General features: G+C 40.3%; 1 protein-coding gene and 1 long non-coding RNA gene across 13 annotated transcripts in view; one reads left to right on the top strand and one right to left on the bottom strand.

Moving 5' to 3' along the window:
* LOC142072568 (uncharacterized) overlaps positions 1–8,472 on the top strand; it is a 41,542-nt gene extending 33,070 nt beyond the window's left edge. The window contains exons 3-4 of one of the 3 annotated variants that reach the window (XR_012669015.1): positions 965–1,079; positions 5,032–8,472. This is a non-coding gene — a long non-coding RNA (uncharacterized LOC142072568). Of the gene's footprint in view, positions 1–964; positions 1,080–3,736; positions 4,017–5,031 lie in introns of those variants that run through there. The other 2 variants (XR_012669017.1, XR_012669016.1) reach the window with 2 other exon arrangements.
* The window catches only part of CEP128 (centrosomal protein 128), a 444,758-nt gene that overhangs the window by 243,678 nt on the left and 184,012 nt on the right, over positions 1–17,068 (bottom strand). For all 10 annotated transcript variants that reach the window (XM_048853234.2, XM_048853235.2, XM_075129813.1 and 7 more), the window contains one exon: positions 10,006–10,198. In XM_048853234.2, coding sequence (XP_048709191.1) covers positions 10,006–10,198 — 193 coding nt within the window. The remainder of the gene's footprint in view (positions 1–10,005; positions 10,199–17,068) is intronic.

Raw genomic sequence — 17,068 nt, forward strand, 5'->3', positions numbered from 1 at the left:
TCTCCTTTCATAAGACAGGTTTTCCATTCCTCGGATCATCCTAGTAGCCCTTCTCTGTACCTGTTCCAGTTTTAATTCATCCTTCTTAAACATGGGAGACCAGAACTGCACACAATATTCCACATGAGGTCTCACCAGTGCTTTGCATAATGGTACTAACACCTCCTTATCTCTACTGGAAATACCTCGCCTGATGAATCCCAAGACTGCATTAGCTTTTTTGATGGCCATATCACATTGGTGGTTCATAGTTATCCTGTGATCGACCAATACTCCGAGGTCCTTCTCCTCCTCTGTTACTTCCAAGTAATGTGTCCCCAGTTTATAACAGAAATTCTTGTTATTAATCCCTAAATACATGACCTTGCACTTTTCACTATTAAATTTCATCCTATTACCTGGATTGCTTTTTTTACCTTTCTTAAAAATAGGAACTATGTTAGCAATTCTCCAGTCATACAGTACAACCCCAATCAATGACTCCTTGAGAGATCACTAGTGCATCTGGTAGGAGTCCCTGTCCAGAAGATCTCTGACCTTGTTGGGTTCTCCATGACATTCAAGGCAATTGGGTAAATGTCGTATAGGATGTACCAGTCCCAAAGCTTTATCACTTCACTGCATAGCTGGGATGATTGTTTATTCTAATAATATACTGCAGACATGTTGTCCATGCCTCCCTGAATTACTGCATCCTGTATCTGTGGAAGAAACATGTTGAGACCCAGATGGATGGCCCTCAGTTCTCACATATTCATGTGTAACAGGAAATCTCTGTAGCCCAACAGACCTCAGATGAAAAGGTGTAGAGATGTGTCAGATAAATCTGTGGTGACTATTAATGAGTCATGTATGTTATAGATGCCATGAGGCTTAATAATGCCAGAAAATACATCACTCTTTAAGGGGGTTGTAAAAGGAGTGTCTGTATGGTGATGGATATTTTCAAAAACCTCTTTTCCAGCAGGAAAGCCCTTTCTTTTATGGAGTTGAAGATCACCCCAATTAAACCTTTTGAGATGGAATCAGAAGACTTTTCTTTGTTTATGAGAAGAGTAAAGTTCTCAGACAGAAAACAGGTAATCTAAATGGCTCTTTCTAATTCCTTTTTGGACGGAGTTTTCTGCACCCAGTCATTTAAATAAGGGAAGATGAAAATCCCTTGCCTCTTCAAATGAGCTGCTACCAAAACCAGTAGTAAAAACCCTGGGTGCAGTGGAGAGGCCAAAGGGTAAGCTCTGGAAATGCTCTGAATCAAGAACAAAATGTAGATATTTTCAGGGAGATTATATTATTGAGATATGGAAATATGAATCCTTGAGATCGAGATCAGCAAATAAATCCAGAATAGACAGGGAGGGAATGATCAAAGCCAGAGACAGCATTCTGAATTTAAACCTGACATATCTGTTTAGAGCTCTGAGATCTAAAATTGGACACCTCCATTCTTTTTTAGGATTAAAAAGTAATGACAGTAGAACCCTTTGTTTCTGTGAATTAATGGTACTACTTCTACAGCCACTGCATGCAGCAGAATCTGTGTTTCCACTCTTAATAATCTCTCCTAGGAGGGGTCACTGGAAAGGGAGGGGAAAGAGAGGATGCATGAAAGAAGGGATTTGAACTGGATAACATAACATTCCTTTACTGTGTCAAAACCCCATCTTTGAGGTGATACACTCAGATTTTAAGGCCAAAAGGGACCATCATGGTCATCTAGTTTGAGTTCCTACACATTGCAGGCCACAGAACCTTACCTACCCACTCCTATAATAGACCCGCAATCTTTGACTGGGTTACTGAAGTCCTCAAATCATGATTTAAAGACTTCAAGTTACAGAGAATCCACCATTTGCTCTAGTTTAAACCTGCAAGTGAAAGCCCCTCCATTAGGTCTCTGCTAATCTGAGCTGCGGGAAAATTCTTTCCTGACTTGAAATATGGCAGTCAGTTGGACCCTGAGCATTTCAGCAAGACCCAACAGTCAGACACATAGGAAAGAATTTTCTGTAATACCTCAGAGCCCTCCCCATTTGGGGTCTCATCACCAGCCATTGGGGATATTTGCTACTAGCAGTCGCAGATCTGCTACATGCCATCGTAGGCCGTTTCATCATACCATCCCCTTTATAAATTTACCAAGATGAGTCTTGAAGCCAGTTTGGTTTTTCCTCCCACTGCTCCCCTTGGAAGGCTATTCCAAAATTTCACTCCATTGATGGTTAGCAACCTTAATCTAATTTCAAGCCTAAATTTATTGATGGCCAGTTTATATCCATTTTTCTTTTGTCAATATTGGTGCTTAACTTAAATAATTCTTCTGCCTCTTTGGTATTTATCCTTCTGATGTATTTACAGAGAGCAATCATCTCTCTCCTCAGCCTTCTTTTGGTTAGGCTAAACAAGCCAAGCTCTTAGAGTCTCTTCTCATAAGGTAGGTTTTCCATTCCTCTGATCATCCTAGTAGCTCTTCTCTGTACCTCTTCCAGTTTGCATTTATCTTTCTTAGACATGGGAGACCAGAATTGGGCACAGTATTCCAGATGGGGTCTCACCAGTGCCTTGTATACTAGCACTACCAGTTCCCTATCTCTGTTAGGGATACTTCACCGGACGCACCCTAGGACTGCATTAACCTTTTCCCACAGCTGCATCACATTGGCAGTTCTAAGTCATCCTATGATAAACCAATACACCATGGTCTTTCTCCTCCTCTATCACTTCCAAGTGATTAAGTCCCCATCTTACAGCAAAAATTCTTGTTGTTAGTCCCTAAATGAATGGCTTTGCACTTTTCACTATTAAATTTCATCCCATTTCTATTACTCCAGTTTTCAAAGTCGTCCAGATCTTCTTGTATGATATTCCAGTCCTTCTCTGTACTGGAATACCACCCAACTTTGTGTCATCGCAAATTTTATTAGCACACTCCCACTTTTTGTGCCAAGGTCATGAATAAAAATGTTAAATAAGATGAGTCCCAAGACTGATCCCTGAGAAACTCCACTAGTAGTCTCCCTCCAGGCCGACAGTTCACCTTTCAGTATGACCTGTGGTAGTCTCCCCTTTAACCAGCTCCTTATTCACCTTTTAATCATCATATTAATCCCCATCTTCTCCAATTTAACTAATAATTTCTTAGGGTGGAACTGTATCAAATGCCTTACTGAAATCCAGCTAGATTAGATCTGCTGCATTTCCTGTGTCAAAAATCAGTTATATTCTCAAAGAGATCACATTGGGCTGGCACAATCTACCATTTATAAAACGATGTTGTATTTTATCTCAATTACCATTTACCTCTATGTCCTTAACTACTTTCTCTTTCAAAATTTGTTCTAAGACCCTTGCATACAATTGAGGTCAAACTAACAGGCCTGTAGTTTCCAGGATCAATTTTTCCCCCTTTCTTAAAAATAGGTAAACAATTCTCCAGTCATAGGGTATGACTCCTGAGTTTATTTTGGTATTTGGTGTAATTTAGCCTTTTTTGAAACTGGTTGGCACAATGACAGATTAGACCAAATGGATTTATCTGGTTGCCAGAGCCCTTCTAATATAGGCAACAAAATTTAATCCTTTGCAGTAGACCCCAAAATGTCAAAAACTGGATGTGTGGCCTCCTCCAAAGCCACTGATGGTATTTTTAAAATGGATATTCTATCAACTAGTTCATGAAACTGAATTGCATCTTCTGAAGAAGACAATGCTGTTGTTACTCTCATATTGCCATCAGGACATGAACCACTTTCTGGTTTCATGAAATCTTGGGATTCATCAAGTGGAGATCCTTCCCAGTACTTCTCTTCCAAAATATCATCTTGTGCCAAAGAAGGGGAACATTTCCTACCTCTCAGATCCGTACACCTCAGATCTGTAGGTTCCAGTGGAAGATGAATCCAGCACCAGATTATCACATGGTAGTGGTAAGTAGGAGATAGCCAATATGGCCATGGCACCAAAGATGGCATGAATCAGTCTTGCCAAATTCCCCAGTCTGGCAACGTCATCTACTTGATACAGAAGTATTACTTCAAGTGGAAGACTTTGCTTAGGACAGGATCAGCAACTTTTGGCACATGGCCCACCAGGGTAAGCCCCCAGTGCGCTGGGCTGGTTTGTTTACCTGGAGCATCCACAGGTTCGGCCGATAACAGCTCCCACTGGCCGCGGTTCGCTGCTCCAGGCTAGGGGGACTGCAGGAAGCGGCATGGGCCGAGGGATGTGCTGACTGTCGCCTCCTGCAGCCCCCATTGGCCTGGAGCGGCGAACCACAGCCAGTGGGAGCTGCTATCAGCCGAATCTGCAGACGCGGCAGATAAACAAACCGGCCCAGCCCGCCAGGGGGCTTACCCTGGCAGGCCACGTGGCAAAGGTTGCCGATCCCTGGCTTAGGAATTATTTGGGTTTTGGTAAGAGCCTCAGATCAGGCTCAACATCCAATTGCAGATCCAATCCTGAAGCAATAGGTGAGCTAACTGATGCAGGATCTGAAAAATAGAGACCAGTGAGCCAGCTGGAGTCTTAGGCAGGGAGGATATTGACTGAGGAGAGCCCTCATGATCCTCTGTTACCAGGCAAGCACTGTGGTTAAATCAGATCCGTTAACAGGTGTGGATCCAAAAGAATTTGGGCTGTAACTATTATTCTATGTGGTTGGGTTGGCATGACTGGATCTGATGATCTTTTCTTCAGATGCATATTCTCGCAGCAATCTGGAGGTCCTAAATCCAAAGTTCTTGGATCCATATAATGTGAATAATCCGAGGAGCCACTCGAGATGTGCTTATTTCTTCCTCAGAACCAAGATAGCTGGTTCTGGTAAGTCTTGAGGAGTCTCAGACTGTCTTTCTGGTATTGGTCCCACTTAGGACTGTACCCCATTTTGAACTGGATCTGAGAACTTGGCTAGCAAAGGGTCAGTTAACTTGGAACAGGAGCATGATGCTGAATCTAAAGCCTTTGCTGTCTATGCTTGTTTGGATCTGGACATAATCAGAGCCAACTGAAGTCTCCTCTCATTATTTTCAGATCCTTTAGAACTATCAGATCCCTGAAGCTTGTCTGACAAGGCCGCTTGTAACAGAAGAGCCTGAAGTTTATTCTGTCTCTCCTTCCAGGCTCAAGGAGAGAATGTGCTGCAGGTAACACCATGTGCCAGTGAATGATTCTTGGCTAAGCACTTCAGGTACTGAATGTGTATGTCAGATGCTGGGAAAACCAATGGACGTGACACACACCTCTTAAAATCATGCATCTTTGCATTGGGATCTGCCATGTCAGAACTGCTCAGTGTTTTACTTAACAAATATAACTACTATCTAAAATGAACTTATCCTATTAACTACACTAACTTCAAACAACAACTAATCTAAAGGCACTTAACTATGGATCTGAGGAGCTGGAGAGGTTCATGTCTTATCGTTGCTGTGGCTGGAAGGAACTGAGGCAGCAATGGGCTCTACGCCCTTTTCATAGGCATGCCATCCTAATTCACTCAAACACTGGAGGCAAGGAAGGGAGGGGCGAGGCACCCCTATCCACCCTGCTACTAGAAGGTTCCACTGTCCTAGCTGCACCTGGCTGGCCAACCCCAAGAGTGGAAACATGCAGAGGACACTTCAAGAAGCGTAAAAAGAAAAGGAGGACTCGTGGCACCTTAGAGACTAACAAATTTATTTGAGCATAAGCTTTCGTGAGCTACAGCTCACTTAGTCGGATGCATTCAGTGGAAAATAGTCCTCCTTTTCTTTTTGGGGATACAGACTAACATGGCTACTACTCTGAAACCCGTCATTAAAGAAGTGCATAAGTTAAAAATACTAGCCAAAGTACTCACAACAGGACCAGGCCTGAGAAGAAGCTTCCCATCATGGCGGGACTCCGAGGGGGTTGGGGAAAGCTCTGAGAAAGAACCTCCACAAAAAAAAAAAAAAAAGTCTCTTTTTTTATATGCTATAACAAAAAAAGTGATGTCATTCCTGGTTGTTAGACTTTAGCCAAAGCCAGATGAGGAAGTTTAGGGCTGAACCCTACTCTTCTCAAGGTTTTCATCTCATCTTACTTTACTATATTTCTCTTTAATTATTACACAAAGATTTTTTTAAAGCAAACTTATATAACTAATTATTTACTGTACCTGGTAACCAATTAACCATTTTTTCTTTATTTGAAACCTTCAGCTCAAACCTTAAATAAGATAATGCTGGTATTTCAAGGGTCACTACAAGTTTAACACAAACAATCCCTCTTTCTCATGATCTTATTCTTTTTGGTTACACGCTTTGGGCCTATTGTTCAATATCCAAACTCAATTTAAAACCATAGTTCACCAAGGCCCAGTTTAGGCATATATTTCTACAGATAGAAGAACACAAAGAAATGAAGAACACACTCCCTATTTCCAGATTTAATCTGAGGTTGCTATTATATATAGTTTAATGAGCTTTTAAAGAAAGATTAATGGGTACCGTAAAAAAGTGTGCTTTTAAGAGAGCTATTCTTCAACACACCTGTGAAACACTTAAATACCTGCCATGAAACTTGGGGTGACTAATTACAGAATGAATGAATGAATGAATTTACCTAAATTCTTCAATGAAAACAGCCCCCAGGAAAACTCACATAATACAGAAATTGAGCAAATCAAAAATGCAAGATTTCTAATAAGTTCAGCCAAATTAATAGAGAAGACATTAAGTCTACATTTTCTAATGTGGATGTCGAAGGCAGACTTTTAAAGCAATAAACACAAAACAAATAATTGCGGCTAAAACTGCCCATTTGGCAGAGACCTAATTTAGGCACCCACATGAAAAATATGGCCATTTTGAGAGATTACCACATCACGAAAGGCAATATCTAAAGTACAGGGTATAAAACAAAGTATGGTAAATAAGAGGTCCGTTAGTTTGGTAATAAATATCACATACTTTGGCAATAAACATCTCCCTATCCTGTAAGGGTCCAAAGATAAGGCAAAGTAAAGCATTAAGAAGCATAGCATCATGTTACTCATGATAAGGAAAGAACAACTGGGCACAGGAAGGGACACATGAAGCGATCTGGAATTCAATTTTACATAGTATGATGTGGTTGAGTCCTGTGAATATTTCGACTTCAGTGTGTCAGGACACAACATAATGGCACAAGAGAACAAGCTACTGAAATAGTTTTGGTCTACTCTGGAACCATTAACTTACAAAGAAACAAATCTGAGTAAAAGTACTGAATTGTGAGATTTCTAACTCATCTTTCCTTAGGACAAAATGGAATCAGCCACATATTAAGAACAGATTTGAATAGCTGGAAATTGGTGTGAACAGGAGAATTTTCAGGAACATGAACATAACACACAAGACATGATTCCTATGCAAAGGTTAACAATCCAAAAGTTATGAGAATATTATGAGATGAAAGAACAGAGAGCTGTAGGAGCAACTTTAAAGTAGTGGATGGCATATGCCTGATGAAACACAAAGTTCTGGTTCAGTTCTGATCACTTGAACTTACCATGGTGGAATATCTTGGATTTTATTTTAAAAAAATAGGAATAAAAATGGATTGGCCTTTGTGAGATTAATGGGTGCTTGTCTTTCACCCACAAAAAAAGTATTCAAATCTCAATTCTGAATATGTGGCACTATATACAAATTATCTGGGCGATTTACATCTCTGTTGATTAGTTCCTCTCTTCTCAATCTGTTCATTCACATTGACAAAGTTATTTATTAGACCTACTGAAACTGGACTCTGGACCGGTTTACTTGGGGCCTTAAATTGTTTCTTCAACTTTGTTCCAGCATGAACAAAATGCACCTACTCAAAAACAAGACAGACTTTTAGATGGCCATGTGCCATCTGGTCCTTCCTAAGTGAGCTGTAAGCACTATCATTCCAATACCGCTAAAGCTTATGTAACAATAATTTTTTTTTGTTTATTATTGCTGAGAAATATCATGTAAATAATATCTTACTTTCATATAGTACCTTTCATCCTGAGATCCCAAAGCAACGTACAAAACTGAAATGCAACCACTCATCCTCCCATTCTAATAGTTCAACTCAGCTAATATGCCTCTCCGTTTTCAAGTTTCAAATTGCTAGTGTTCACAGGTTAAAAATCACAGAAGGGCCAAATCCAAGCATGGTCAGTTGTGTGATTCATCTTTCTGAAGTAGCCAGATTGAGTATTATGCAATTTATTGTGGTCAACACCTTAAAAAACACAATTTCTTCATAGACTTTAAAAATGTAAAGATATTTTTTGTTGGCATAGGTCTGGTATCCTTTGCCAAAAAAGTTCCTGCCACATATTGTTGAGTAGCTCTTTTCTGTTACTCTCTAACCCCGAGGTTGCTGCTTTTTTCAGTGTTATATGTTGCTTTTGGACCCTTCAGGATTAAAGGTGCTATATAAATGCAAGATCTTTTTAATAAAGATCTCTCTCAAAAATATTGAACAAACGTTAGTAATACAGATCCAAAAAATAAAGTATACATTTCTTTAGGTCCTGGTGTTGGTTTCCTTTTCTTCTTGCCTGTGTTTGGCATTTTTGCATATTGTTTTTTCAGTGACAGAACCACAGGACCTGAGGACCTCACATTCATTAGTGAATTTATCCTCACAAAATCCTTGTGATATAATAACAAAGTATTAACTCCATGCTACAGATGAACAATGGAAGCACCAAGACATGAAGTGTTTTGCAAAAGGTCACGTAAGTCTGTGACAGAAACAGAACCAAAATCTTCAATGTTCCATTCTAAGGCCTTAATCACAAGACCATCCTTCCAAACTATTTTTACCAGCTTCACTCACCACTAACTTGGCAAAAAATCCAACACAGAATCTTCTAAAAAGAAAGAGGCAACTAAAATAAGATTATTGAACCAGAAAGAAATATTAATTAGCCAGAAAGAAAACATATAAACAATGTAATCATAATACAAGGTAAACCCCCCAAAAGTAATGAGGTACCTCATTGGCTGTTTCTTTGGTATCTGTATGTAAACACAGAAAAAGCTCAAAGAGAAGAGAGATAATAGCCCTCAAATGTGCTTGACATCATAGGCCTAAGAAAATGGAATAAGAAGGGTACCAACAATAATGCTAATAATATAACAGCACAATCAGGCATTTGACTAGATGGGCTCCTTAGACTCTTTTCCATTAAAAAAATGTCCTAGTTTAAATTAGGTTAAATGCCTATTTTCCAACATGCAAAGTTAATTTAAAAAAATACATTCTCCCGTTTTATTTTTGTATTTTTTCATCCCACATGTGACTGGTTAAAACTCATTTTATATAATGCAAAGCTTATTTTCTTCAGTATTTTAACATGTGTAAGAGACAAGACATTTACCAATAAATCTTGTAATCAGGCTTCATTAGACCATCATAAAAGGAATTCAGGACATCCTCTAACATTTACCATTTTTGTATTTTCCATTCTTCTTAATAGGCCATCATTATGACAAACAACAATACTATTTATGTGGTTCATGACAGCAAAAAGTAGTTATGACCATTAAAATAAAAAATGGGAAAATTCCAAAACAAGTTCTTCATATTTTTGTATAACAAAAAAGAGATCACTTGAGAATAATTTATTTTACAGATAAAAGCAGGATGAAGGCAAAGACAATGTAAGCTCCTAGCAATGCTGTCTCCTATCTCTCCTCTATAATTTCTAGTAATGTTTTTGGTCATGATATGCCTCAAATATGAGAACTGAAAGACTAATTGGCATGTCTACTTCCCATTTCACAAACCCATGTGTTCCTCAGACATTTACTGAACTGAAATATAGCTGTTGGCAAAATAAGCCAACTTAACCAAGGGGAAACAAAAATCTGTTTCCCTAGTTAGCACTAGCAACCACCAACTGGATTTCTTAATGACTACCAGATAAAGCAGATTTGGATGTACTTTGGTAATTCTCAAGATCAGCATTTCTCCCTTCTTTCTCTTCCTTCATTAACAAAAATGAACTGGTCAACTCACCTCTCTTTTCTCTGTTAACTTCCTCCAGGACATGTTCTTGATTTTTTATTTGTTCAAAGAGAGATTGACGCTCACACTCCGTGCTCAGTGTCAAGTGCTCAAGCTGCTCTCGACTCTGCAATAGGTGGCGCCGCAGCTTCCTTTCCTTGCTTTCTCTCTCTTTCACCTCTTCACACATCCATTGAAGTTTAGTCTAGAGAAGAACAAATTTATATAACACTAAAAGGAGAGAGCATTCCAATAAAAATACTAGGACTTAAATTCTATACTGAACAAACAAGAACATTTGGAATCACCTTATTGATTTATAATAGCTATTGCTATACAAGTTTAAAAAGAAATATTAAAAATATATTAAAGGACAAATTCTGACTTAACATGCAAATGGACTCAAAATGTGCACATATATTTTGGTTGGCAGCAACTGCATGCTCAAGCCAAACATGTAAATTATTTTTTCCAGGAGAATAATCCTGCAGGCTGAGAGTCTATTGGCCATTGCTGGTTCAGAGGGCATACAGGCAGCCTGGTGAACAGGCCCTACCCTGGAATGCGATGGCATGATTCCTGCAACACTTGGTTTGCAGAGGAACATAGGCACTGCCATAGTGGATCTGACCCAAGAGCTATCTAGTCCAGGAACCTCTATCTGACAGCAGCCAGCAACATGGCCATGCTTCAGAGGAAGGGGTAAGAAACAAGCAGTAGGTAAACGTGGGAAAATCTGCCTCCCACATAAGGTCTCCTGATCTCTAGCAGTTAGAGACTGGATTATCCCCTGAAGCATGAGGTTTAATAGCTCTTCCACAACATTGTTATCATTAATTATAACAACTTTCAATAATCTTGTTATCCATATAAATGTCTAATCCCTTTTTGAATTTTATTATGTTAATGGTCTAAATGTCTTCCTGTGGCAGATAATTCCACAGGTTAGTTACATATTGTGTGAAAAAGTATTTCCTTTTATGAGTTATGAATTTACCACCATTCACTCATTAAATGTCTTTGTTCTTGAGTTATGAGACAGAGTGAGCTGAAGTTTCCCCATCTACCTTCTCTAAGTCATTTATTATTTTATCCACTTTTATCATGTCCTCTATTATCTCCTAAGGAAAATAATCCCAATCTTTTCAATTTGTCTTCGGTTCTTTTCCAGGTACTTAATCATTCTTGTCACACTTTCCTAAACTCCCTCTCGTCCTGCAATATCCTTTTGAGATGGGATAACCGTACTGCACACCATATTCAAGATGAGGTCATGCCACTAATTTATCTAAGGTCTTATATTATTCCCATATTCCTCATTCCTTATGAAACCTAGCATCTTTTTTGCTTTTTTGACTGCAGTTGCACCAGGCAGAGGTCTTCACTGAGATGTCTTCAGTGAAGCCCTGGTCCCCTTCTTGAAATTATACAGCTAATTTAGAACTCTGTAATGTGTATAAACAATTTAATTTTCCCCTCCAATTTCCATTACTTTGCATTTATTGACATTACATTTCAATTACCATCATGTTGTTCATTCACCTTGCTTGATTAAGTCTCTCTCAACTTCCAAAATATTCTCTGAACAAATTTAAGGGAAACAACAAATGGGATGCATGACTTCTGCCCCATATTTCCATCGCAGAGGCACTGATTTTTGGGAAGGGTACCTACACAAAATGCCCTGCCAAAATCTGGCTCTAACATTGAAACCAGAGCTTCTAAGCAAAAAATGCCCAGCTCTAAACTGACCCAAACTCAAATGGTTTGGTTGTCCCAACAGTAGAAGAACACATGAGCTATTGAACTCGCAAATACAGCTTTGGCCTGAACCTTTCTATATCTCCCAGTACATTTAAAAAAAATTATTAAATCTTTGTATTAAATTGGGGCGTATGGAGATTGCAAGTTCCAATAACTCTTGTGCTTTTACTAAGCTCAAGATGGCACAATGTACCACAGATCGGTACAGCACCCACATCATTGCCGTGGGCGAGTTCAAGTATCTAACAAGAAATCTATTATTTTAAAATTTATGAAACTCAAAATACTAAGAGTGGACCTGTGGTCTACCACTTACAGACCAGGGTCTGGACACCACAAATGGAGAGGTAGGTTTGGGGTGACTGTAATAGTTTCAAGTCACCATTTCACCACTCACAATTTGAGGTCAGAAACCATTTCACCTCTATGTACGTGTGTCAGCCTATAGCTTTGGGTGAAAAAAACATTTAATTGAAAACCACATAATGCATTGTCCAGTGAAAAAATATTTACTCCCCAACCTGCCTCCCATAAAGAATCCATTAAAGTATATGGATTAAACTACAATAATAATAATTTAAAAAAGGCCTATTCCCACAGTCTCCACTCCAATTAAGAGCTGATTTTTAAGAGTTAAACCTGAACAAAACCATTTCTACACTCATAAATTCCCAGAACTAAAGAAGAAGGGAAGAAACAGAGAGAAGAAGATGGGGAAGGAAGAGACACATAGGACAGAAAAAGTGATGATTCTAAAGGGGAGTAGATTCCACCTTGAATGATAGTGAATGTGACAACAGGATGCAGAACAAATAATTTAAAATTGTAGGTACTGCAGTACTTTATTCAGTACCTAAAGACTAGTTTGATTCTGTCCTCGTACATGGGGATTGAGGATAACATGTCCAGAATTCGTACTCCAGCCTCAGGTCATAATTAAAAATGGAATTTGAGCCACTCCATTGAATGAGCCAAAAATCACCAATTTCAGGCACAGCCTATACAAAGATGACAATGTCATGATTATAGAAGGACTGTGAAAACTAACTCCAACACTTGCAGCTCTAACCGCATTCCCTTCAGTGTCAGCCACATGAACCACAAAATCATTTCCCATCTACCCCTCCCTTGACTGCGGTCAAGAGATATGTCCCCATACCTGAGTCCCTGATGCTGCAGCAGCTGAGACTACATTACAATCTTTGCTGTGAAATGGGATGAGACTGCTGGGTTTTGTGAGAGTATCATCAGATTTGCATATTAGTAAAGTGAAAATGTGTGAGGTTTTACAGAATGCTGTACATAATACATACATATTGTGACAAAGCTCTGTGCTTGCCTCCGTGGGTCCCATGTTTCCTGGCGGATTTCGCTAGCCTCAGAGGCTCACTGTGACCCTCCACGTAACCCTTCTTTCTCTAGAGAAAAGGGTCACAGTCTACTGAGCTATTTTCATCATAAGCCAGCAAGGGAGGTGAGGAGAAGTTATCCTTCCTTGCACAGTCTCTGTTGTCTCCCAGTCTCAGTGATTAATCAGGGGGCAAAGCTGGGGGGGGGAGCCCGGGCCCACTCCCTACTCCGGGCTCCAGCCCAGGGACCCTAATACTATCAGCTATGGTAGCTGACCTTTTAGAAACATGACATGTACAATTCCCTGGGCTACTTCCCCCACAGCAGCCCTCACTTCCTCAAGCTCCACTTCACCCTTACCTCAAGGCCTCCTTCCTTGTGCCTGATATGGTGTGTACTACTCAGCCTCTCCAATGGCACAACTTCCTTCCACAGCTCCTGACATCCACATCCACCTGACTGACTGGGAGGCTTTTAACTAGTTTCAGCCAGCCCCTGATTGGCTTCAGGTGTCCCAATCAACCTAGCATTCTCCCTGCCTTCTGGAAAGTTCTTAATTGGCCCCAGGTGTCTTAATTCACCTGGAGCAGCTTCCATTCCACTTAACCTGGTACTAGGGATTTGTTTAGCCTGGAGCTAATATATCTATCTCCCACTACTTTTCTATAGCCATCTGGCCTTGCCCCGTCACAATATATATACACATAGTTTAAATAAAACTGAACAGAAAAAGCAGAAATCCCATTTGCAGTTAGCAAAAATATCATTTCAGAACTAAGATGTGATCTGAGAGATGACTTTTAAAGCATTAAAAACAACCAGCTTTTATGCTAATAGCTAAATATTTAAGGTGTCAACCACTTTAAAAATAAGAAAAGCCCAGGACTTGAATATATTTTAACCACTTGCGTTTCAGTTCACTTGAGCGATCGGGGTTATTGAGGGACCAAGTTGCGGTTTAACTAGGAATACAGGGTTTTGGCTGTGAGACTCTTGTTCTCCCTGGTGCTCCAGAGATCCAAAGCAGCAGTGCCAGAGGATGCAGAGTCTCTTCAAGTGAGGCATCAGTGCTTGAAGAGATCTCCTCAGTGATGCTGCTTTGGGGCACCACGGAGCTAGAGCAGTAGTATCAAGAAGAGCCCCTGAACAAGTGGCAAGGCTGCAGCATAGGGACACTGAACCTCATCTGCCCAGCCCATGGCCCCTATATACACCCACATATCTCACTCCTGATGCAAAAGCTTCTCCCTCACACATGTCCCAAATACCTCTGTTAAATCCCCTTTCTTCCAAACGCCCTTCTGAAGCACACATGGATCCAAGTACATTTCTCTCCGGCTTCCCGCCACTCCCTGCTCTATCTTCAACATTTCTACTCACCCCACATGCATCTCCAGAGCACCACCACCTCCCCCAGAGTCCACCCCCATATACCTCTGCTGCCCAGAGGTATGAACAGACCTTACCAGAGGTATGTACAGACCACAACTGGGGAGAGAAATAGTTAAAAACATCCATTAAAACAAAGTTTCAATGAAAAATTAAAATAAACTTTCCTAATATATTTGAAATTTGTTGTTTCTCATCAATACACCTGTAGTTGGGAAAGGAAGATCATCTAGGTTATGACAAATAAGGGAAATAAACTGTGTATTTCATTTTAAAAGTTCAAAAAGCAATCTATATCTGAGAAGTTATTAGTATGTCTGTGGGGGAGTAGTTTGTGGGGACTATTGAGCTTCAGAAACCTAATGATACATGAGGAAAACAAAACCAAATTTCAAAAAGGGAGCATTTTAAAACAGTGCCTCTGCAAAAGTTAGTTAAAAAAACGTGGAAAAAATTGCATGGAAAATTCAACTGTCCAACGAAGAATTACTGTGCCAAATGTGGAATCTAAATTCAACCACTGCAGTATGAAACAGAGTCAATTTTTAGTCCTGCTCTAAGGGAAAATCTTGATGTAACCTCAATTATTGAATAGTTGCTCTGTCACTCAAACACTCACACACCCCCAGAACCCAAACAATTTTTATCTATTTTCTCCTCAGCTAGCTATGAAAAAAAATGGTTACTAATCTGTTCCATAACTGTTGTTCTTTGAGATGCATTACACATGTCCACTCCACTCTTGGTGTTGGTGCGTCCAGCACACAGCCATCAGAAACTTTTTCGCAAGACAGTACCTGTTGTGTGGCTCAGGCTCTCCCTGTTGTCCTCACACAGGTATAAAGAGCAGAGCCATCCCTAGCCCCTCCCTTCTTGTCGTAACTCTGATACATAGGGGCAGGAGAGCGGGTTGTGGAATAGACATGGGAACACTTCTCAAAGAACAACAGTTATGGAACAGGTTAGTAAATATTTTTTTCTTCAAGTGATTGCACATGTGCGTTCAAATCTTGGTGACTTACAAACTTTCATACAGGAGGTGCGAACGGAGTCTACTTCAATAGAGATTGGAGAACAATTTGTCCCACTCTAGCATCATCTCTGGAGTCTCGAGCCACAGCATAGTGAGAGGCAAATGTGTGGACCAAAGACCAGGGTACTGCTCTACAAATGTCTGCAGTTGGAACTTGTGCCAGAAAGGCTGCCAAGATCAACTGTGACCTCAACAAACGAGCTGTGATTCTGTCAGGTGGAGCAACATTAGCCAAGTCATAGCACATGTGTATGCAGGATGCGGTCCAGGAAGAAATTCTCTGGTGGAGACTGATTGACCTCTTACTCTGCCTGTCACAGCTACGAACAGCTGTGAGGATTTACAAAAGTGTGTAGTTCTATTCAGGTAAAACTCCAAGGTTCTTCTGATGTTCAAGCCATGCAAATGCTGTTCTTCCCTGGTCATATGTGGTTCTGGTAGAATACAGGCAAATAATTTGGCTGGTAGATGTGGAAAGAGGAAGCCACCCTTGGGACGAACTTCAGATGAGGATGTAGGTAAATCTTGTCCTTAAACAAAGATTGTATGTCGAGATCCCGATATTAATGCCCACAGCTCCCTTACTCTTCTGGCCAAGCTAATAGCTACCAAAAAGGCCAACTTCATTGATAGATGCAGCAGTGAGCAGTAGTCAATGATTCAAATGGGGGACCCATACATCTTGACAATATTAAGTTTAGATCCCATGATGAAACGAGGTCTTGTACTTGAGGGCATAATTTTTCTTTGTTGATTAACAGCTCCAGAGGATTGAATGTTGACTGGCTAGGGGCAACACTGCTCTGCACTTGCAGTTTGGACTGGATTTTGACAAAGTAGGGGTAAAGCTACTACCGCCATGACCTTTATAAGAGACCCTGGGAGCTGCGGACAGGCTGAAAGGTAGTATGATGAACTAATGATTTTGATTTACCAGAAATCAGAGGTACTTCCTATGAGCTTCAATGATTGCCACAAGGAAGTAGGGATTTTTTTAAATTGAGGGCAGCATACCAGTCCCTGGGATCCAGGGAAGGGATAATAGAAGCTAGGGTGAACATGCAAAACTTTATCCTTTTTAAGGATTGTTGAGATGACAAGTCTAAAATTGACCTGAGACCCCCTTCATTTTGGGGATTAGGAAATATGGGGAATAAAACCCCTTCCCTCTGATACCACATGGAACCTCCTCTATGGCTCCCTGGATAAGGAGTTTTTCATGAAAATGGTCCCTGAAGAGGGAAAGGGAGGGATGGTGGGAGGGATTAGTAGAAACAAACTAGAGAATATATCCCACTTCCACCATACTCAAGATCCACTTGTCCCAAGTAATCCAGGACCGAGCACTGCAGAAGTAGGAGAGACAGGGTTCAGGCCTGGAAAGATAGAGACTGGTATGACAACCTCAACTGGCTCATAAAAATACCTGTTTTGTGATTCCTGGGTGTCTTGAGGGCCAAGTGCCAAATCATCAGGAGAGGGAGGCGTACGCCTACAACTCTTTTTTGATAGGTCCTGCGGAAGAGGAGTGGAATGGGC

Source organism: Caretta caretta, chromosome 6, assembly GCF_965140235.1.
Source record: "Caretta caretta isolate rCarCar2 chromosome 6, rCarCar1.hap1, whole genome shotgun sequence".
NCBI lineage: Eukaryota > Metazoa > Chordata > Testudines > Cheloniidae > Caretta > Caretta caretta.